The sequence below is a fragment of the Thunnus maccoyii genome, chromosome 14 (assembly GCF_910596095.1).
Source record: "Thunnus maccoyii chromosome 14, fThuMac1.1, whole genome shotgun sequence".
Lineage (NCBI taxonomy): Eukaryota > Metazoa > Chordata > Actinopteri > Scombriformes > Scombridae > Thunnus > Thunnus maccoyii.
In genome coordinates this window covers 3087802-3111310 of record NC_056546.1, presented here as the reverse complement: position 1 = coordinate 3111310, position 23509 = coordinate 3087802, and the positions used below count along the sequence as shown (strand labels likewise).

General features: G+C 38.0%; 2 protein-coding genes across 5 annotated transcripts in view; one reads left to right on the top strand and one right to left on the bottom strand.

The window, feature by feature from the left end:
* Positions 1-10810, bottom strand: part of LOC121911357 (kinesin-like protein KIF20B) — a 56606-nt gene extending 45796 nt beyond the window's left edge. For all 4 annotated transcript variants that reach the window (XM_042432741.1, XM_042432743.1, XM_042432744.1 and 1 more), the window contains exons 1-11: positions 10702-10810; positions 7172-7280; positions 5373-5462; positions 4964-5086; positions 4614-4752; positions 3934-4118; positions 3677-3731; positions 3228-3449; positions 2176-2287; positions 1409-1480; positions 363-509 (exon numbers count right to left, since the gene is read on the bottom strand). In XM_042432741.1, coding sequence (XP_042288675.1) covers positions 363-509; positions 1409-1480; positions 2176-2287; positions 3228-3449; positions 3677-3731; positions 3934-4118; positions 4614-4752; positions 4964-5086; positions 5373-5462; positions 7172-7279 — 1253 coding nt within the window. In that variant the 5' untranslated portion in view covers position 7280; positions 10702-10810. The remainder of the gene's footprint in view (positions 1-362; positions 510-1408; positions 1481-2175; positions 2288-3227; positions 3450-3676; positions 3732-3933; positions 4119-4613; positions 4753-4963; positions 5087-5372; positions 5463-7171; positions 7281-10701) is intronic.
* Positions 10811-12439: 1629 nt separating this feature from the next.
* Positions 12440-23484, top strand: LOC121911359 (high-affinity choline transporter 1-like). Its single transcript, XM_042432747.1, has 8 exons — positions 12440-12837; positions 17801-17917; positions 18979-19134; positions 19260-19408; positions 20804-20947; positions 21357-21510; positions 21860-22077; positions 22314-23484. Exons 1-8 carry the CDS (start codon positions 12654-12656, stop codon positions 22869-22871), a joined length of 1680 nt encoding a protein of 559 aa, XP_042288681.1. The 5' UTR covers positions 12440-12653; the 3' UTR covers positions 22872-23484.
* Positions 23485-23509: the final 25 nt, after the last annotated feature.

Sequence of the window (23509 nt, the reverse complement as noted above, 5' to 3'; positions counted from 1 at the left end):
TAAAGTTGTTCTGGAGTTAGCAAAAAGCTTTTAGCTCTGGTTTGGTCTCCACCAACTCCTGAGAAAAAATATCAGGCTCTTTAGCTGCTAGATGGTCCACTTTCTTCACCAGCTAGTCCCTAAATGTTGTCTGTCTGGTGTTTCCAGCTGGGAAGGTTGTGTACAGTGGGTTTATTAATGTTTTTTGCTGAAAACAGCAGTAATACAACCATAAAATAAACCAAAACTAGAGCTAAAAAAAAGGCTGAAAAGGCTCTAAAGAGTTGCTGAGTTGGATGTAAACAGAGCAACTCTTTCATGTTGTCCTTTGATTCATCGTTCTCTATACTTCTATCGATCGTGAAGACAAGTTATGATCTCACTTGGCCTGCTGATTGTGTCGTAGCGCGTTGATGCATTTCCCCAGGATGAGCAGCGAGGTGTTGATGTTTCCGGCTTCTTTTAGACGTTCTCCTTTATTCTGCGTCTTGGCGCATCGCTCCGAGCCGGCCAGGTCACACAGACACAGCCTGGAGACAAACACCACATTTTATCCACATACAGAATAACCCCCCCCACCCCAAACATGCTGTAACGTTCACTTTCACAACCATACTGTCCACACAAACTCACAACCACGTTCTATTTCCTGTGTAACATCTGCCTCTTGCATGTTACATTTAATACATTAGTTGTGCTTTAAATGGTCACTATGTCTAATAGCAAAATCTTTTAATATAGAATATAATTTTGTGAGTAATTTTACCTTTATTTAATAGTTGTAAAGTGTACATATTTGTGTTATTTTCATCATTTTATGCTGTTATCTTATATTTAATACTTGGCTACATAGTATCCACGGTAACGATGCAGCCATAAAGCCCATCACCATGGAAACAAGTCAGACCGGGCTTGTATCCCCCAGTATAACTGACCTGAGATAGACTTTATTACTAATTATAATTATATTGACATTCAGAGTGATTATCTATGTGAACTGATTCATCTCTATCAATAATCTGTAATATAGTGAGTTTTTGATCCTGGTCAAGTTTAGACCGTCGGCCCTGTAATTTGTTATTTAACGGTTATTAAGCTTCATCACAGAAATCATTTATTAGTCTTGTAAGTTTCCTTTGATTTTATTTATATTAAATAGTTTTATTCAGACCGGGCTTGTATCCCCCAGATCCCAAAGTGCTTGTAAGCAATAAACAGACATCATTGAATCGACATTGGAGCGTCTGGGTGTCTTCGCTGTTAGTCCACCATCATCATCACAACACAGCGTAGAGACTGTAGGCTGTCACTATTATCAGCAATATAAAAGAAACTTAACAGGGGGCCCTTATTATAAACTGTGAGGCTAATATAGTCCCCCGTTACACGAGCATATTTCAAGTTTCATTCAAATCAGATTTTCACCTACTCGCTGACTGTGTGGACTCTTGGAGTTCCCACATCTTCAATCCTCAAAATGCGGACGGAGAAAACACTGTGACTGCAGAGAGAGAGAGAGAAGGAGGAAAACGGAAGATACATGTTAAGATTGTGTGAGTGGAAAAAAACCAGATGTGTTTAACGACTACAACCACTGTTTACAATATGTTTCGCACTATTCTTTCAGGCGTTACTCACGTGTCAGGCTACTTGTGAGTAATGTGTGCAACCAGGAGTAAATGAAACCTTTGTTCCCACACAAAATGCCCCGCGGCATGTTTAAGCAAGTGCCAGAAAATAAAATAAGGGGGAGGAGAGATTATGTCGTTAGGGAGGGTAGAAGAGGCTTGAAAAAGAGCCAAAAAGAGAGAGACTATAATACGTTAAACAATTCAAATAAAAAGTAAAATGAGTCAAAACGGCATATTAGTCTGATTATCGGAGCACAAACGGTGTTATCAAACACTTGTGACAAACAGTAAACTTTAATGTTGTATAAATGCATAAAACAGTAAACTTCACTGGGAATTTAATAATTATAAATAACTATACATAAAATATGTAAATATTTAACTTGAATTAAGAGAAAGGATCAAACCTAGCCTCTATAACTTTAACATATACACCGATGACATTATATCTGTAATAGGACGATATCGGCTGAGCAGTCAGTGCTCTGGGGACTTATACTTATTTGATGTTTACTGTCAATGTTAAGTTGCTGTTTGAAACTGTAAAGGTCGCCGTCGTCCTCACCTCCTGCTGGACAGCTGGTTGAGTCTGGTGGAGGAAAAGCTCTGGTTGTTCTTGCCAAACTTCATCACCTTGTAAGCTTCTTCAGCACAGTTCACCTGAACCCAACGCAGATCTGAGTACAAATGCAACATAAACAGGATATTCAAGTAAACTGACTGGATAAAGCACTCTTTATTTTATTTGTTGTTGTTGTTGTTTTTTGCCGTCATGTTTGGCGTGTTCTTCTTCTTCTGCTGTTACAGAAGGTAAACTTAAGTCATGACTGCTCATTGGTCAATGCTGCACAGGAAATGTCTCAAATGAATTGCTTTTCAGAAAATGAAGAGGCTTCATTAGGATAAAAAAAAAGCAGGTTTAGCGACGTGCATCTATAAATAAAATCCTTGGAGAAATTACAATAATGTTAAACCACCTTCGCTCCCCCAGCAGGGAACATTCAGACTTTCAGAACAAAAAATAACACTTCAGGATGAAAAAAAAGGCTAAACTTTAACTTTTTGTCACAGATAGAACAGAAATTTAACTTTTAACCATAAATGAATCATGTATAAGAAATAAATTACTTTAGTATAACTCTCGATGAGTCATGATTCTACTGCATTGAAGGCCGCAAAGTTGCACAACTAAACTCTTCACTTCTGCACATGTACAGTATTTATTTTCACTACTTGTATTGTAATATTTATAATGTACACAGCTGATCAATAAATTCTCACATTGAACATACGCTGAAATATAAAAAAAGAAATAGTTTGATTTCAAAACATTTACAGAAATGTGACCCACATGACAATTTATGCAAAAGGCTAAATACATTGTGTGTGTACGTATCCATCCACCTTTGTTCATGCACATTTTAAATTTGCTTATTAAAAAAAAGAAATTCTGCATCCCAGCTTCTGTAATTGGCCGAGGTATCGATAAAAAGAAAAAGAAGAAAAAGTTGATAGAAATAGATTCATTGCAGTACCTATAACATTTTGCCACTATTCAAATATTTTCTTAAAACAAAAATAAATCCAGCTCAAGTCTTCTCTCACGTGTCCACAAACCTTTGACGAAGGTGTTGCCTTTGACATCCTGTGACAGACGGAGAGGAGTCCGCCTCAGGGCCCGGCTGGGCACCACCTCCAGGAGGTCATGAATGTTCTCATTGTAGATTTCGCAGAAAGAAACCCAAACAGAGAATCTAGTGTCTGTTTCTACCTCCAGGCTAATTCCTTCTTCTTCTGCTGCTGCTGCTGCTGCTACAGTCGTCCCGAGCACGGAGGAGCCTGCAGCAGAGACAAAAACATTTAGAGTCATCGCCCTGTAGTAGCACTCGCTGTAGTAGAAGCAGTAACAGTGGAAACTTTATACTTCAAATACCCTTCATGCCATGACATTAAACAGTACGTTCAGAATTATGTTATCTAATTGTTCTGATGGGTTCTTTGTCAGATTTGCAGCTGCATCAATAACTAATAACCAGAACAGATAAAAAGATAAATCTATATCTTGCCTTCAAGGATCGTCTTATTGGTCGAGTTCAACAGGCTGGCGTTGCTCCTCTCACTCTATAATGCAAAGAATAAACATTAAAAATACATCAAAGACACACATATTCTTTAAAAATATACAGTCTACAGTACAGTCGCTGCTCTGCTGTTATTCTAAAAGTCTTAATATGAAAAATAAAATTCTGAAATGTATCAATAAATGCTGATGTTGTTATTTTTTAAGGCTCATTCGTCTGAACTTCTGGTGACAAAACGGTACCTCTTTAAGTTGTCTGAAGAGGTTTCTCTTGAACGCAGCTTCCTCCGCCTGCTGCTCCCTGGTGAGTCTTGTGAACTCTTGGCAGCGGTGAGGTTTGATGCTCATCCCAGTGAAAACTCTTTCATCGATACTGCTGAAGATTACGTCCAGAGACCTGGGCAGGATACCGGCATCAGCATCTGGACCTGGAGTGACAAGAGACATATTTGTTGGACGGTTCTTCTATTACTGTTACATTTTCAGACAGAAATATATATAAACAGTTATTTGTTCCTCAGGCGTGTGTCTATAAACCAGTGCATGTAAACGCACTGATATGAGACTGTTTTTCCCCCTGATAAGGTTTACAGTTGCACAGAACAGTTGCAAAATGTCATATGTGTAGCAGGCTATTGTGAAAAAATAAAAAACTACAACTATGGATTATTCCTACTGGATGCTTCATCTAAGTAGAGAACACACACAGGGCAGAAACTCAGCTGTGTCTAAGGTGCATGATGCGATATTTACTTAAATTCATGATCAACAAATTGAACTCTGCAACACAAAGGTTGCATAACTTGATTAACTGAAAATCTTGCAAGGTGTGGCTGTTTACACTGATCTGTCACACACGGGGGAGGGGGGGGGGGTGAAACAGACCCAAGAATGTGAAACAGACTCAAGAATGTGAAACAGACCCAAGAATGTGAAGGTTTTCCCGGCGTTGGTGATTCCGTAAGTGAAAACCAGAGAGTTTCCTCCTTCCAGAACATCTTTCACCAAATCCTTTACTGTGCCTTCAAACAGCTCTCTCTGTGCTGTGTCGGGACCGTACACCTATTGGAAAAAAAAAAGAGTAGAAACTTAAACACTACGACTTATTTCTTAACCTTTTCTGGCCAGTCACCTTGTTTTTTGGGACCAAATATAAATGGAAGGAGACTGAAATGGATCATATACAAGTGACAATAAAACCTGTGCAAGTAATTCTTCATTAAACTACAGTAAGTTGTAGTTAATACACTTTGATCTGCCAGGAAACACCGACCCGAGAGAACTGGAAGCGCTGTCCAGTCTGTAGAAGTGGTTTATCGGTGCTGAGCCTGGCTGAGAGGGACAAACTGGGGGGCTTCAGCAGAACTGTGTCAGGAGGCTCGATGGTAACACAGTCCTGTTAAAAACATTAAAAAAAGAGAGAGAGAGAGAGAGACAGTCAAGACAAAAAGTGTAGAATTATTCTGTTTCTGTTAACATGTAATTTAATGAAGTGCAGTTATCAAGAGAATTCAGTAAACTTGGAGCCGCAAAGCAAAGAATCCAGTTAGTCAGTACTTTGAAACATTGTTCAACTCTCTAATCTACTCCCTGCAGGTGAAGCAGAGTCATTTTTACTGTGTATTAATATACAGCCACAGTCAAAATTCAACCAAATACTTCTCTGCGTCTCTTGTCTTTACCTGTGACTCGCCATTATCGCTCTCTGCTGAGGTGAAAGGTCGGATGCGGAGGTAGACCTGCAGGTGTTCTCTCTCCTCGGTGCTGGAGTGCTGCACAACACATCAGGGTTGAATCACAATCAAAAACAATGAAATAACTTTACAACTTCTAAGACTTTTCATGACCTCAAAAACACGGTAATGACTCAGAAATCCGAACATATAGACATGTCTGTCACGCAAACTGATTTCACTGGTTTTATCTAGTTTTCCTATCAAAAGCTTACAACTGGGACACACCGCCAGCGTGAGCCGCGTCATCTAGACACTCAGCATCTCGCCTAGTTTTTCCACGTGACGCGAGTGGTTCTAAGTAAAACTAGACAGTGTAGATGATCTGTTGATAGTCATACTGACATCATACCAGCAACATTACACCTGTCACTATAGTTCCAATGTCTATATCTGTAGGATATGTCATAAACATTAAAAAATATATATATTTTTACACTTCCTGTATCCGTTTCTGTATCTGTCTAAACTAAATATCAATGAAATTATATTTTATATGATATTAATGATTAAACGTGTGCGAGCCGCAGCTGTTCAGTGATGCACAGCGCTGCTCAGGTAGAGGTAGGCTGTGTATCTCAGGTCTTATAATATATGTAGCTTCCTGGTTGTTGAAACAAGCTAGAGAGGTAAAAACCATCAATGTTTGAACAACTGGCTTCGGTAATATGCTAAAATATATCATGATTCAGTCTCCTTTTTGACAGTTATGTCTTTAAATTATTATTTAATAATTGATGCCACAGCTGCATACATCTGTCTACTAAAGGAAGGAATCTGTCTGTATGTCCTTCACGTATCTCTTCAACTGTTCATCCGATCAACTCCACATTTGGCGGGAGCATTGCTGGGGAACAACGGGAGTGCCGTGTCGAATTCGGTGCAATTTGGACACGCGATGCGTTTAATATTAATAAACTTTGAATAAACCAGCGATCAGCATGCCGCTCTGCTCTGTGCAGGGGCTCCAGCATGACAGAGAGAGACCAGAGATGCGGCGTGACACAAGTCAGAGAAAAATGCTCGAAAAAAAGAAAAAAGTAGACAGCTCTTACTCCGTGTCAAGACAGAAAGCGTAGCGTTTGCAGCACGTGTAACAGATCAGCAGCAGCAGCAGCAGCATCAAGTGACTACACAGGAGACTTTCAGCTACATTTTTGATCGCAGGTCACCCATGTTTTGGAGGCACCCAGAGCCCAATTAACAATATCTGTAGACTGTACACACATAAAATGAAGGGAAAAACTGCCACGGGCAATTCAAAACCAGTTTGTCTCATATGCTCCAAGATTGTGGCGCCACTACAGTTTAAGCACAAATCTTTTGAGCAAACACAGCGTGAGCAGCGGTTAAACCGTCGACATTCAACATACCCACTCAAATCCACACTGAAGGAACAGAAAATAAGAACCATCTAGGAGCCTAATATGACCCAAAACGATTGATCCACTTTATTTTATTTTTTAATGAATCCCTTATTTTACACTACTTGAGGTGAGAAAAGAACATTTATGTACTATTAGAGTACTTAATATTTCTAACATCTGTGTCGGTGTATGAACTCATTCACACCTCACCAGAGAGACACATTTTGAACAGGCGCTGCACTTCAACTCAGCTGTCTGTGAACTTTGGTAAAACTGAAATGACTTCACAATAAATGATTAAATAAAGCGTTCTCTCTGTTAGATATTCAGTCATTATAGTGGTATCTACTGTATAATTCACCCTGTCATTACTCGGCCTACCTGTGGGTCTGGTAGGGTGCTGCAATCAGACGAGAGCTCTCTCTTCAAATCGTTGACCTCTACTTGTTCCCGTCTGTCAGCCTCGCTGTTCAGGCATGATTCCATCATCCTGCAACATATAAGTAAGGACGGCTTCAAAGTGAGCGAAGGTCAAGTGGACCAACTTTGTCCATGTGAGGCCTCTCCTCAGGTCTCCGTATCTCCAACCCTGTGATAGAAGATTTTTCACCTATCTGATCACAGGGCAGTCATTTCTTACTACGGCTGCTGCAGCCATAAAGTTAACTGTAACATTTTGGTCGCCTAAGAAAAGGTCTGGTAAGTACATTTTGTTTTTAATGGTTTTAAACTTGTTTTCCACTACTGAAAATGATACTCACTGTGGTTTTATGACAGTAATACCAGAGATATCAGGAGAGCATGTATGCAGAAGGGCAGAGCGGAGGTGGAAGGGGGAGAAATTGCAGATCTCATTTCAAATTCTGACAAAATCTTATCATCCCAGTCATAATCCCAGGGTAGTTTTTAATGTGTTAAACTCTGTCAACTCCTCCACTTTAAATCCCTGCTTAAAGCTTCTGTATCTAAATGTGAGAATCATCTAAACTTCTTTAGAGACAGTAAATATTTCACATCAGGGTGCAAAATTAACTTTTTTTTCTGTCCACCAGCCAAATGACTAGTGAAAGTTCAAATAGATTACCGTTGTTTTTTTTGGCTGCTGAGTGAAGCAAATCTACCAGACATTTAAATATTTTACCAGCGTTTGGCTGGTGGCTGGTGCTAATTTTTAGTCCACCTGTAAATAGCCTTTCCATCTCCTCTGAGAACACTGCAGGTCACTTTACCAGAACTTCATCATATTATGTCTTCTATAAAGACCTCCACCTGCTCTCTTGACATTATTGTAACTAAACTCTTCAAAGAAGTTATTGGCACCATTGGTCCCATCCCACACTATATAAATAAATGAATAAAAAAAAGAAAAAAACAGAATGGAGATCCTTCAGTCCTCAATAGTTACAGACCAATCTCCAAACTTCACTTTCTTTCTAAAATCCTTTAAAAGTAGTAGTTTTTAAACCAACTGCAGTCCCATCTGGCTCAAAACTGCATTTCTGAAAAATTCAGAGTCAGGTTTCAGAGCTCTTCACAGTAATGAGTCTGCATTACTGAGAATAACTAATAACCAGGAGGTCATCTAGCTGCTGACTCAGGTAACTGCTCCGTCCTCTACCAGCAGTAGCAGATTATTCTATTCTCATTCACAGGTTAAATAAATGGGTGGGGGTCTCTGGTTCTGCCTTAAATTGGTAAACTTCTCATTTGTCAACCAGATTTTTCAGTGTCTCTATTAGTAATTCATCTTATTCCTCTGCCCTCACTTCCTGTGATGTCCCCCTAAGGTTCCATACTTGGTCCAGTCCTCTTCTCCATATATTTGCTTCCACTAGGTCACGTTATTCAAAAACACAACATTTCAAGTCAAGTCAATTTATTTGTAGAGCACCAAATCACCACAGAAGTAATCTGAGGGCACTTTTCACATCGATACACAGATCTACCTCCCCCTAGAAGACATCAAATCCTAGATGGCTGCAAACTTTCTACAGCTCAATGAGACCGCAGCATTTGACCAACATTACTTCTCCTCATCTTGGCCCATTGGCTCCATCTTTTAAATCACACGCAAAAAAAATCCTGCAGTCATATTCAATTCAGAATTAAAGAAGTTTGACAAACAAATCAATCAGGTGGTAAAATTAAGCTTCGTGTAGTTCCACATCATCTCCAAACTCAGATCAATCCTCTGTACGTCTGACCTGGAGAAAGTCTTCCATGCCTTCATATCCTCCCACCTTGATTTTTGCAACTCATTATATTTTGGTATCACTCAGCCTTGTTTGTCCCATCTCCAACTTGTTCAAAATACAGCAGCAAGACAAGGTCAAACCAGAGGGGGCGTATTACTCATCTTCTTGCCTCCCTTCACTGGCTGCCTGTTGGCTACAGAACTTATTTTAAAATCCTGAGGCACAGAATTAACACCAGCCAAATGCTGGTCATATATGCAAGCAGCTGGTAGATTTGCTTCACTCACTTGCCAAAAAAAACCTATTATATTCTATTGAGTGAGTGGTAAAATTTTAACATTCACTAGCCATTTGGCCGGTGGACAAAAAAAGTTAATTTTGCACCCTGATGCCTAACTTAACCAGCTGAGGTATTTCTCCTGAAGTCTCTGTAGGTCTGTGTTGCCACTATGGCCTCTGTGTGAGCATGTGCCTTTACTATTATTATCATTATCATCATTTTTATTGATCATCATTCTGATTTTCTTTCTTTTTCTTCTCGTCTGATGTGTTTGTTTCCTTCTTTTATGTGTGCTGTAAAGCACTTTGGTTTAACTGTGTTGTGTGTGAAAAGTTGTATAAATAAATTTGAGTTGAGTTGGGGTGTCCTCCACCAAAGGCAAAATTAAGAAGGTTAGTGTGGCTATGTTGTAATATGGTTTAGCTCCCTGGACAGGTCCTCAGTCTTTGTAACTTCCTCCAAAAATCTGGCACTATGTGTTGCACTGGGTATCAACAGACTTTTAAGGACAGTCAGGTGTCCAAATGAACACTGAAAGAGGTTTTCCTCATTGTAATCATCCCCCCTGTTCATACTGGATATTAAAAGATCCCAATATCCACAATGTGGCCAAGTCTAGTCAAGTTAATTTTATTTATATAGCCCAGTATGTAAACCCCCTAAAGGAGCTTTACAGTCTGTACAATAGGCCTGATACATCCTCTGTCCCTTGACTCCACATAGTTATTTTGTGCAAAAATGCATTTAAAAGTTGATGTGAAGCTTATATGAGGCTTCAGCAGTCTGAGTCAGTCATATCAAGTGGATGTTGAGCTGCGGTTGAAGTACGGTAATAAAAAGAGGGACTTTGGCACTAAAAGACTGTAACCTTGAAAGATATCTCTTCATTTGACATCTCTTCATTTGGACGGCTGAAGCTTCATATTAGCTTTTAAATATATTTTAAGGGGGGCTGGATTTTGGCACTTACAAGTGCATTATGAAAGTGATCTCCTGTTGGTCACAGGAGGAATGATTACAGCAAGAAAAACATGTTTCAGTGTTGATTTGGGCACCTGTCCTGACTAACGTTATTGTTTTAAGACAGACTTGAAAAATTGTGAAAGCAAACACTTAGAAGCCGTTGGGGCTCACCGTGAATTCGGCATTGCTCATTTTACTAACGCTAAAAACTGTTTTACCCGCTAGCTTCTATATATTTTGAATAGTTTTAAGTTATGTTCACTGCACCAAAAGCGGAACGTTTCGTGGTCAAACTACGTAACTTACTAAGTAGCCTTATTAGCTGGTTAGCTTAGCCTGAAAGTTTTACCTGACAAGCAGCCGCACCTATCCACTCATAATTGTTACATAGTTTAACAAATGTCTGTTAACTTGTCTGAAAATAACCCAATGATGACACTCTAACTGCGACAGTACTGAACAAACATACTTACCTGACAGTTATACTTGGGACATTAGCTACGGGAACAGAAGAATACTCTTTTGTGTACTAACTAACGTTAAGCTAAACACAACAACACAGCCGCGGTCTGAGTTTGAAACGGACCAATCGGATTCAAGCAGCTTCTGCGCACGCGTCGTTTCTGTGCTGCATTCATTATTCCAATTTATGGTCGGTAAATCCGATGATTCACCATAGTTTCAATGATAATGGTGTGTTTACGGTAACTGATTTAGTTTAGCCTGAAGGTGGAACAGAACTAACATGAACAACGAAAAAAAGAAAGAAAACGCAACTACATGACGTCAAAAAATTGACACAGCGTAAATTTAAACCAAACCAGCGAGACAAAACAAGAAGTTTGATATGAAATGAAAGTCGACCAAAATATATACGTACATACATACATACATACATACATACATACATAGTATAACTGTCAGATAAGCATTTGTGTTGAGTAATGTAATGTTCCATATGTAATTACGACCTGGAATGCGTTTGTTCAGGATTTATCTCTCCCTAATAGATATTTACTGGTTAACAAAGTTAAAGAAAAATTTTTTTCTTTGTTTTAAGGATGTTTTGTTTGGTTTTACAAATTATGGGAGAGAATTGGACAACAATTTTTTTCTCTGTAATCTTATCATATTGCTGGCCACATTTTATATGCATAAATGTAAGGTGTTAAAAGTTAAACCCTCTTTTTGTACATTTAAAAAAAACAGAATACTACATTAAAACAGTGTCTACCTCATGCAATCGAAAAGCTGTGAAAACTATACATATGTGCTCCAAATTTAATATACTAATATAATTGTAATGTGTAAATTTAATTTTTATATCTTTATTTTTACTGCACCATTTTCTTTTCATATTAATCTGTAATCCCTGGCGTTGTGTATTTGTTTGTTCTATATTTCTGTTATGTTACTCCATTTATGTTATCTGTATGTGAAACTGAAGTTGAATAAATAAAAAAAAGAAGTAAATGGATATTTGTTAAACTACGTAACAATTAGTGGATGAGTGGATAGGTGCGGCTGCTAGTCAGGTAAAACTTCCAGGCTAAGCTAACAAGCTAATAAGGCCAGTTAGTTAATAAGTTACGTAGTATGACCACAGAAACATTCAGCTTTTGGTGTGGTTAACATAACTTTAAACTATTCAAAATATATAGAAGCTAGCAGGTAAAATTTACTGAAATAGTAAACAAGGTTATATCAAAAGTTATTTTTAATTGGTTTAAGTTTAATGTCAAGTTAATTTGTCATTCCAAGCATGAAAAATAAGTTGAAATGATATATTCTTTCCCTCAGGACCATGAGCAAGGCAAGGCAAGATGATTTTATTTACATTGCAAATTCATTACAGTTAAACTAAATGTTCTTTACATTAAAGTGCACTCAGCAACAAGTGACATGAGAATACGATAAAACACAAGAACAAACAACATTGATAGCCATCCACCCTCCAAAAGCACTGACAAACCACACAACCATCCAACAGATACAAAACACAGTGACACACACACACTCAATAATTAATCAGAGAAACTGAAAAGGTTTCAGTTTATTCTGAATGCGGACGCAGTTATGACGACAGACAACAGGACCAAAGTACTGTAGATAAAAGCTCCTTAACCAAATCAGGAGTATAAAAACAAAAAAAAAAAAATGTAGTGTAACAGAACTAACACCAACTAATTCCATTTTACCATCACTTCCTTTGAAGCAGTAAATCTTTCGAGATGACTGCTGGAATTTTTGGCATGCTTAAACCTGAAATACAAAACTTTCACCAGAGGGCAACAGTACATCTTTAACAGTTAAGGAGGTATTTGGTTCATCCAGTTTTTCCTCTGTGATGCTGGTCACAGCCAGTCATTCACGTGGTCGACTGGATATCAGCTAGTGGGGAAGCCAGAACAACAACCAGTACATAATGGCTGTCAATATCCCAGGAGTGATAGTGATGGTGCTTTTTTACTTGCTGGTTCTTGGAACTGGCATCTGGGCTTCTTTCAAGTCCAAAAGAGAACAGAGGAAAAGTGCTGCCACTGAAATGGAGATGGCTTTGCTGGGAAACCGGCAAATCAGCTGGGTGGTGGGGATTTTCACGATGACAGGTGAGGAGAACTGTTTGACTATGAATTACTAAGTCATGATTATTAAGGCAATGAAATAAATCTTAAAGAATTTTTTAAAAGAATGAGGTTCTTCACAGTGGAATCCTGAAATGTCTGTAAATGTAAGAATAAATGTGTGTGACGAGGCTATGCAAAATTAATTAATGGTTAATAAGAATGAGAAATGTGAAAACAAGTTAAGAAACTACCCAACAAAGACAAGACGTTTACTTGCACAATTAAGATAAAATCCTGATAATTATATCAACAACAACATTATATAAACAACTCTAAAAGCAGTGTCACTAATTCTGATTACATAGAACACTTATAGTCAAATATATCTGTAACTATAACATTATTATTGTAATATTTCTGAAAATTACATTTTTTGAGATGAAGGGCTGAAAACAGAAAAAAAAAATGTTAGGGTTTTAATGATCTGCACTGCATGTGTAATTAGAGTTCAAAGTGTTCAAGGTAGGTTAAATTGTTCATATATGTCTACTTACTTTGTTTTTTTTTTGGTCAAAAGAACTACTTAAACATACAGTATACATACAGTATTGCTTGACTGACACTATATACTATATATACTATATACTATACTCTTTGAATGTGTAAAACAAAACCTGCAATAACCAACTGTACTTACAACTTTCTAAAATGATAATATGGTATGATCATATCGTCAAGATGTGATCAAACTGAAGGTTAATAACTGACGATATTGAAATATCACCCAACCCTGCGGTTGTCCAAACCACTGCAGACATAACGCAATCAAGTCCTGCCCATCCCAGAGGGGTAAACATTTCATTACTCTCTATTGACTTTGTATAGAGTGAAGATGCCTCCTTGTCACTTCTGTGACGTCACACTCAGGGTGTGGAGCTGCCAAGTAAAGTCTGTGTGAGAATAGCGTGATGATTGCTTGAACTTCATTTTTAGGGCCTCATCAAAAACTCATCAAATTTGGCAAGCACATCAGGTCTGGTGAAAATTTGATAAAATGTAAAAATGATCCCCCAAAGTGCCAAAATGTGCTCTATAGCGGCACCTATGTATCTAATATGGCTGCCACGGCCCGGACGAATGTCGTAGAGATCGAACCAAAACTCAGTTATTTTTCTCATCAAGACCTACAAATGATACACCGACAACCCTGACCTAAATCCAACAGGAAGTCCGCAATATGCCCATCAAAGTATGACTTTGCGCCAATTTTGGACCCCCAAGAAACGCTATCTCCTCCCTGGGCGTTAATGGTATCAGCTTCAAACTTGAATACATGACTTATCACACTGTGCTGAACAAAAGTTGTTAAAAATTTTGTAATAACTCGAACAGTTTAGATATTGTTAGCCCTGAAAGTTGTAGTGCCACATCACACCTTACAATGTAAACCAATGGGGAGGCAATCTCTAGGCATGGACTTTGTGTCTAACAAATGGTTCTGATGTCTAAACTATAAGTCTGACCACTTTGAAACGTGTATCAATGGATTTGCGACAACATTTCCTACAAAAAATTAGATTTTTAATGTAGGATTTGGCCAAAGTCATGGGATTTATGAGGATATTTCACAAGAAGAGTGACATTCTCCTCTCCAACTGAGAGGGAGAAAGAGAGAGATAAGGAGGGTGGGATGGGTGTGGGCATTGAATGGAGCTCATTGAGTGAGAGTGACAGTTTAGTAATAAAGTGCTGCAGAAAAATAAAATCAAAACTAAAATTTGTTGCTCTGTACTGCAGTTTTTCCTTTATTCGGGCCCAAGCACCTAGTGGTTCGCTCACACTCTCCATTCAAATATATAGTATAGAGTATTTTTCTGTGTCCAGCTGCAGTTACTTATTGTCTCTACACACCTGACAGTACACATTTCAATCAAACTTTGACCAGGTCATGTGCATTAAAAGTCCTTCCTTTTTTTAAAAAAAAAGACGAGGAAAATTAGGAAATTAATTTCTTTTACATACAAACTCATCACAAGTTTTCAATTTATTTATTGAAATTACAGTGAAAGGGCCCAAAACTTGCATAATTTTGATGACACAGGTGTGAGCAAGACAGACATGTCTCACCCTCCCAAAAATTGTCATCCTCATACCGTCGAAATTTGATGTTTCGCAATGACAGAGGAAATTGCTATAACTTTATCGTACATGCTCCAATCTGCACCAAACTTCACATGTCTGTAAAGTCAGACCTGTCAGCCCAGGTCCGGAGACATCTACATGCCTATGACAGAAGCCCTTGGACTGCACCGCGCCCCGACATGCGCAAGGGTGCGAAGGCCTGTTCAACGCTGCTTGCAGCTTTCATTTATATGTAAAATTGAACTGATAAGCATTACATGGATCCACAGTTGTAATTTTCCTTCTTTTTGGGACCAAAGTTGTAGTTTTACTTCTTTTTGGGACTACAGTTGTAGTTTTACTTCTTTTTGGATCCACAGTGGTAGTTTTACTTCTTTTTGGGTCCACAGTTGTGGTTTTATTTCTTTTTGGGACCACAGTTGTAGTTTTACTTCTTTTTGGGACCATAGTTGTAGTTTTATTTCTTTTTGGGACATAGTTGTAGTTTTACTTCTTTTTGGGACCACGGTTGCAGTTTTATTTCTTTTTGGGACATAGTTGCAGTTTTACTTCTTTTTGGGACCATAGTTGTAGTTTTACTTCTTTTTGGGACCACGGTTGCAGTTTTATTTCTTTTTGGAACATAGTTGCAGTTTTACTTCTTTTTGGGACTACAGTTGTAGTTTTATTTCTTTTTGGGACCACAGTTGTAGTTTTACTTCTTTTTGGGTCCACAGTTGTACTTTTACTTCTCTTTGGGACCATACTTATAATTTTATTTCTTTTTGGGACCATAGTTGTAATTTTACTTCTTTTTGGAACCATAGTTGTAATTTTAAATCTCTTTGGGAGCATAGTTATAATTTTACTTCTTTTTGGGTCCATAGTTGTAGTTTTACTTCTTTTTGGGACCATAGTTGTAGTTTTCTCAGCCTGGTTAACTGATGCATCATTGCGTTACTTATCCCGATTCACTCAACACTCAACAGTTCATAAAAACTCTGTTTTCAAGGGAAATATTGTAATATTGCAACGTGGGGCCTAGCTGGGAGCAGAATTTCTGTATTCTTACTCACATTCTCTGAACAAATATACAGAATATCTAAGGGTTCATTTGTATGGTTGACTTCTTATTTAGCTCCATAACAGTATATACCATGAATAATAATCACACAAAGTAATATTTTTTATGAATAGTGATTTATTAATTAAAAAACAGAATAGAATTGTATTTACAAAACTGAATTTCATCTCTGTCCCAGTGTTCAGCCATGTTCATTTGCAATGAAAGTCCCAAAGACTCTTCTTTTCCTCTGAAAAGTAAAGATGAACATCATACTTGCTACATAGCGTGTTGGTTTATCCTTTATTGCAGTGTCTGCAGCGTCCTCTCTTTGTCATGGTGTGTTTGTTTGGTTGGGGCTCGATGATAATCACTGGCTGGGAAGTCAGTGGGTTGTTGGTTTTTTTTCATCCACTTCCCTGGCATCTTCATCTGCCTCTTCGTCACTCACATCAGTGTCATCTGATTCCATTTCAAAATCACTCTCTCCATTTTGGATGGCAACAATCACATCCTGCACACTGTATAGAAGACCTGTCTTTGCTGGTTGCATTCAGAAATGGAAAAAGTAAAAACAAATAATAATAAATATATGTATTAATGATACATATAAGTATTATATTGTATGAGATAACCCGAGGGAATAGATAGGGTGGTGGACCAAGTGTTCAGGATTGAGAGCTAAGTATTTTCCAGGCTAAATAATATCAATTCAAATTAATCCTAATTCATTTACACACACTTAATTCACACAATACTATCTGACTAGCCTATTATGCTCTCTACTAATTATACCCAAAGGAGTGCTTCCATCCCCCCGGAACATTTACATGCCCACATCAGGACTATTCACACCTGTCCCTGAACAATGCAACAACCATCCCCCAAAACATTCAGAACAGTCAGAACCTGTTTCTAATTAATGTAACAGGCAACTATTTGGGCAAGCAAACAAAAAGCCCAGAAAAAAGCCCTGGAGCAGTTAAATCTAGTTTTTTAACTGATAAGATACAGATAGAGTTTCAAATACTGCAACCAGAAGCAGTTTATTCGTTTGTTCAATCTTTGTCTAAACTTTTAATTTTAACAGAGAAAACACATTTAGAACCTAGTTGTAGTGAATCATGAAAGACATTATATTTCTATTAGTATTTTTTCCATATATGAACATGTGAGAAGTGCAGTGTACCCATGTAATGTGTGAGGTGCACATGCTATTTTGACTACCACTCTAACCCAGCGTTGTAGAATTACAACATAGACAAAACAAGCTCAAAATCAAGTTTGATGAATGTATTCCACAATAACTTAGTATCTACATGTTGTAGACATTGTAATCATCACAAAAAAAATATTTAAGGCATGTTACTTACTTCTTTCTTGACAAATCTGGTCCAATAAAACAAGAAGATGAGCTTGACGGAAAGTTTGCCAGATGGCCGGACCTATAAACACATTTACTATTCAATAGCATTGCAAGGACAAACAATGGGACCCATTGACAATGTAAATGTGGTCTTTAAAAAAACATTTAAAGATTTTTTTTTTTAGGATAGCTAAAAGTTGGCCTTAAAAAATAGTTTAGCCCTGCTAAACTATTTTTTCCTCTCTGGTAGACATAGGGTGCAAAAATAATCCTTTGACATGCTGAAATCTAATGTTTTTAGCTAGCCACAGGCATTTTATTTGCATTTCAGCCCTTGGTTGCATATTATGGCGGAGGTTGTTTTCCCCTCCGGTGAGCGTGGTTTTCAGAGTATGACGTGTTGCACTCTGTTTCTTCACTAAATTACTTTGTGTGTTTGTTATTCTATCCTGTAGCCACGTGGGTCGGAGGAGGCTTCATTGTCGGCATAACTGAGATGATGTACACGCCATCTATGGGACTAACCTGGACGCTCCAGATGTTATTGTCATATAGCTCATCTTTTATCCTTTGTAAGAGTTTAAAATTACATCTTGGCTACTGTATGTCTGCATGAGTAATAAAAGAAATACAGCTCTGACCTGGAAAGTCAGAATATATATTGTGTATATATGTATATTAAGCAGCAGTTGTGATTAGCTAGGTTATCTCATAACATGACTAACATGACATGTCCAGTCTATTCACTGGAAAATGTCCAATTTGGCTGTCAAATTAATAATAAAAATATTTTTAAAAACCTCACAACTTTATGGGGATGTGAGGGAGTGTTTTAAGAGAAATACTAATTTCTTTCTTTCTTTTTCTTTCTTGTTTCTTGAAAACAGTTACAAATTGTTATCCCTACATAATCTGACCCACAAAAATATTAGCATATAACCCAGATGTAGGAGGAAAAAAGTAAAAAGTAAAAGTTTGTATGGAGGTTAAAGTGTGCCACCAGATTAATTATGGAACTTTTTATTCAGTTAAAATCAATGCGTATTTTGAGTTCAAATTCAACAGATGCTTTTTTAAGTTTACATGTCAATGTAAAAGGTAAAGCAGGAGACAAATAAATGATTGGTGTAATAAATTATTACACCAGACAGACATGTTAGTGTGTGGAATAGCAAAAAGTAAAAAATATATTATTACTAAAAATCATTTTGTGAGCTCAGTGAAAAATACAATATAGATATTTGTAATTTAAAGAAATGAAATATAATTATTAATCTGCACATTTAATGACAATTTGTCCACTTGTTACAAATAGCAATTACTGATACTAACTCTATATTGGTATTGAATTTATAACCTTAATGTAGATTAATTAATCCATTGCAGCATTTGTAAGTGGTTTAGCATTAATACATCTGGATGACAGTAGAACAAAAATCTTGTGTACATTAGTCTCCATACTTTGTTTTGGATTTACAAATTACTCATGAGAGCTCAGAGTGTTGTGAAATTTTTCCTTGTTTCAACTTGCAGGCATACCTCACATTTAAGTTATTCATTTTGCCACTCACACACTCACAGCTGATTTGTTTCTATTTGTGATGTGCTCTGTGTTTTTTTTTTTTTTTTTTAGGTGGCTTTGTGTTTGCTAAACCGCTGAGAGAAAGAAACTGTGTGACGATGTTGGACCCTATCCATATGAAGTATGGAAAAGTACTAGCAGCAGGACTGTGCCTTTTTTCACTTATTATGGATCTGGTCTGGATACCTACGATACTAATTGGTTTAGGTACAGCAGATACGGGATCACTATTTTTATTCTATTAGAAAAAAAAAACTAATTTGTGCTCTTGATATTTCTTTTTACACAAAGATTGGTTGTATTAAATTTCATGAATACAATGTCTGTGACAGGTGCAACCATGAGTGTGGTCCTGGATTTGCCCTACACAGTGTGCATCTGGATCTCTGCTGTTGTGGTCATCATCTACACACTGCTGGGAGGTCTCTATTCTGTGGCCTACACAGATGTTGTACAGCTCATCCTCATATTCATCAGCTTGGTGAATTTGTTTTACTTTATGTTTTTTTTTATAGCAGGAGTCAGCAATTAGTTTTAACCATTATCTGTTTTTTTCATGATTTTTCATTGGTGTAGGGGTGTTAACTGGTTTCTTTTAATTAATTTAAGAGTAGAATTGATTTATAACACTGTTTAAGAATGTGTGAGAGCTAACGAAGTTACAGCTTATTTGTGTATTGTGTATTTTTATCAGGCTAAAAATGTCCTGTGTTGCATTTGTAGACAAGACTTCATGGATTATCTTATGCCATCTAGTGGCCGTAGTAATTATGAACCAGAGAAGTGGCGCAGTTCAGATTACGTCTATATAAGCTTACAAATTTCCTCATTCGCAGGTGGCGGGTTTGGTGGATGGATTAACCCAAACTTGCAAAGAGCAAACAGTGGACTTTGCCACAGGAGACCGCTGTTTGTTTCCCAATTCCAACCGCGATCCAGGGCAGTTTTTTTAAAAATGTAACTACGATCACCCCCTAAACCTTAATCCCATGGTTATTATTGTTGCCATGATGACGAAGGTGGCCTAACTTTAAGGAAGTAGTAACTTTAATCCACACCACATGTTTCTCTAACCTTAACAAGCTGATCATTTTAACCCAAACCATGGCCCCCTTTACACCTTGCATTAAAATGTGTTTTGGGTGATCAGATAGTGCTTAACCACATGAAAGTACAGGTGTAAATGCACCCAAGACACATTGAGGACATATTGTGATCCAATCGGCCAAACCACCTCCGGAGGTGATCAGGGACGCATTATGACCATATTGAACACAAGCGTAAATGTAATTGCGTTGTCACTCCACATACAACTACATGTGCAGAAATACATAATTGCTAAGGCTACCTTTCTTTTTTTTTGGACCCATGCAAACGAGAGGAGGATGTGACGTTGGGTTGGTTGAGCTGAACAGAACGATCGGATCTCAATCGGATCTCAGTTTGGACACTGGAGACACATGTTAATACCAGGTGTAAATGTAATCAGGTTAAATCATATCTTGATAAAATCTGGATACAAGACGCATTTCTATGCAAGGTGTAAAGGGACTGCATGATCTTTCCCTAAACCTAACCAGACCTTAACCACAGCGTTGTCACACCAACACAAACAAATGATGTTGTCCTGCTGATTACTGCTGATAGAGGTGTCAGATTCTGGAGTCACATGGACAAAAAACAAATTTGGTTGTTTATTTTGGAGGGCTTGTTAGTTACAATTCATACATTAAAATTTCACTTTTAGGGAGGTTCATTTAACTCAAAACCTAACATTTTTACAGAATTGCCTGCAACTGTTTTATAGAGTGTTGGCTCTTACACAAGGTATCTAAAACTGGATAGCTTTAAAAGTCATTTTTATTTGTTCCTGCAGTGGATTTGTGTGCCCTTTGTCCTGATGAGCCCTTACTCAATGGACATCAGCCAGACAGTGATGAACAACACTTTACATGCTCCCTGGATTGGTGCACCAGAGCTTAAAAAGGCCTGGATAATGGTTGATGATTTCTTATTCTTGGTAAGGTGAAACAACTCTATGGCCTTTGTCAAATGCATTTAACTCTTGATAAATGTTCTCAGAATTAAGATAAACACCATAAATATTAGCTTACATGTTATAGGAAGAGGCTATTATCTGAAACAGTATGTAGCCTGTGGCTTCTTGACCTCTCCCGTCACATCTTTTTAATTTTTATTATCTGGATTTTATGCAGTCGTATGTGTGTGCAAATAAAATAAAATAAAAAATAAAATATATAAATAAAATATGTAAATTTCAAGGTGAACTTAACTATCCGCCTCTTTCTGTAAAGGCATTTCTCCTTTCTGCCGAATGGTTGCATCAGCAATGATAGCAAGCAGAAATTTTATCCTGTTGGGATGCCACACTAATGATTAAATTAATTAACTATTGTTTTACTTTTAAGGGACTGGGGAGTCTAGGATATCAGTGCGTTCACCAGAGAACCTTGTCGGCTTCTTCCTTGGGCACAGCCAAGCTCTCATGCTTGGTTGCTGCTTTCGTCTTACTTGTATTTGGGATACCTCCTATACTGCTTGGGGCCGCTGTTTCATCCACAGGTAATGACAACTTCAAAGGTTAATGGGAGGAGGAATGATTATGGCAAGAAAACCCATTTCTATGTTCATTTGGGCACCTGACTATTTTTTTAAGATAGACTTAAAAATTGTGAACCTGCCTTTTAAAACATCAATTAATATTTCAACCTCTTCAGGAAAATATTCCTCTCAAAAATATATAAACAATGGATGGTTTTTGTGAAAAGATCAACTGGGCCTGTTTTGCTTCTTATATTGTGTTTAATGCACTCCTTAGTATATACAGAAGGCACCTCTGCTCATTAAAATCACTCCAACACATTGGACAACACATTTTTAAGCCTTCCCTCTTTATGTATCCCTACCTTAGACTGGAACCTGACCTCCTATGGTTCCCCATCTCCATATGAACGTGGGCAAGCAGCTCAAGTCCTGCCCATCGCCCTGCAACACCTCACTCCACCCTACATCTCCATTATTGGTATCGGATGTGTGGCCGCCGCCGCAATGTCGTCAGCTGACTCTGCTTTGCTTTCTGCAGCTTCTGTCTTCTCCTCCGGCATATACAAGAAAATACTGAGACCTCAGGTGAAATGATGTGCTTGTTATTTGCTATTGTGATGGATTTCACTGCCTCGTTGCGGTTCATTAACTCCAGAAAAGGAGAGTATAAACAGGAGAGTACAAACTGAGTAAAGTGACAGAGAAACAAAGAAGGAAGATGAGCGAATAAGAAAAGAAGACAGTAAGAGATGTATTTGGAGGCAAGACAGTCTCAGTCACTTGTTGTTTACCTGTTCTTCTTCCTCTATTTTCTTCTTCAGGCATCAGACAGAGAGATTCAGTGGGTGATCCGCGCTGCTGTGATCATCGCAGGCTTGGGTGGTACGTCACTCACCAACATGAGCAACAGCATCATATTGTTCTGGTTTCTTGGTGCTGAAGTGGCCTACGTCGTAATCTTCCCCCAACTCATCTGCGTCCTCTTCTTCAACATCTCCAATGGTTACGGGGCTGTTATGGGCTGGCTGATTGGCTCGGTGATGAGACTGCTGAGTGGAGACAGATCACTGGGACTACCAGTAATCCTCCAATTCCCAGGATGCACTCTTGAGGATGGTGTTTATGTCCAATACTCTCCAGTTAAGACCATCTCCATGCTGTCTGCCGTCACGGCCATCTTGTTCTTCTCCTACCTGGCTTCTCTGCTCTTCAACAAAGGCCTGCTTCCTGAGAAGTGGGACGTGTTCAAAGTGAAAGCCCAGCGCTCATCACAACCAGCGACACCAATAGGTGGCGCCGCAGAACACAACAAGAATGAATATTTGAATAAAAACGACAGTCAGACTGAGGCCTCGGAGTCAATGATTAGTAGTCTCTGAAACAAACTCTGTTTCCTCTTTTAAATCACTTTTAAAAATCCACTTTTTGGTTAATTCATTTATTATTTTATGGAACTTTATTTAGCTTTAATCTCTTCGTGTTTTTATAACTAGTGCAGTGCCCATTCAAAATGTGCCTGTTTGGAACGGGCAAATTGCTTATTATATCTCGAGAACCACATATGTATGTATCAATTGACAAACGTATCAATAGTAATTAATAAATTAAATGGTTTAAATCCAGACAGAAAGTTCATCAGTGAGACTAAAGTGAGGTTGAACCATAGAGGCAGTTTACAGCCTTCCACTGGTTGATTCTGCCGCCAATCAAACGTGTGCACTCCTATTGGCTAGTTTTACTGCCTCTGCCTCTGTTTTTTGCTCCTGTGTATGCTCGTTCTTCTCTCTCGGGCAGTTCAACTGAGCGAGGTGCATGCCTTTGTCCCACTCATCAAGTCAGAGCCCAGAAGCCCCGTCCTGCTGTGATGTGACAGTGTTTATATCAAACTTCCTTGGGTCCTCATGTCGAGGTATTCTGTTTTTATTGTAAAGTGTGCTGTAACTGTTTTGAAAACTGCTATATAAATAAAGTTTTTTATTATTATAGACTAGTAAGTACTAGTAAAGAGCTCAAAGTA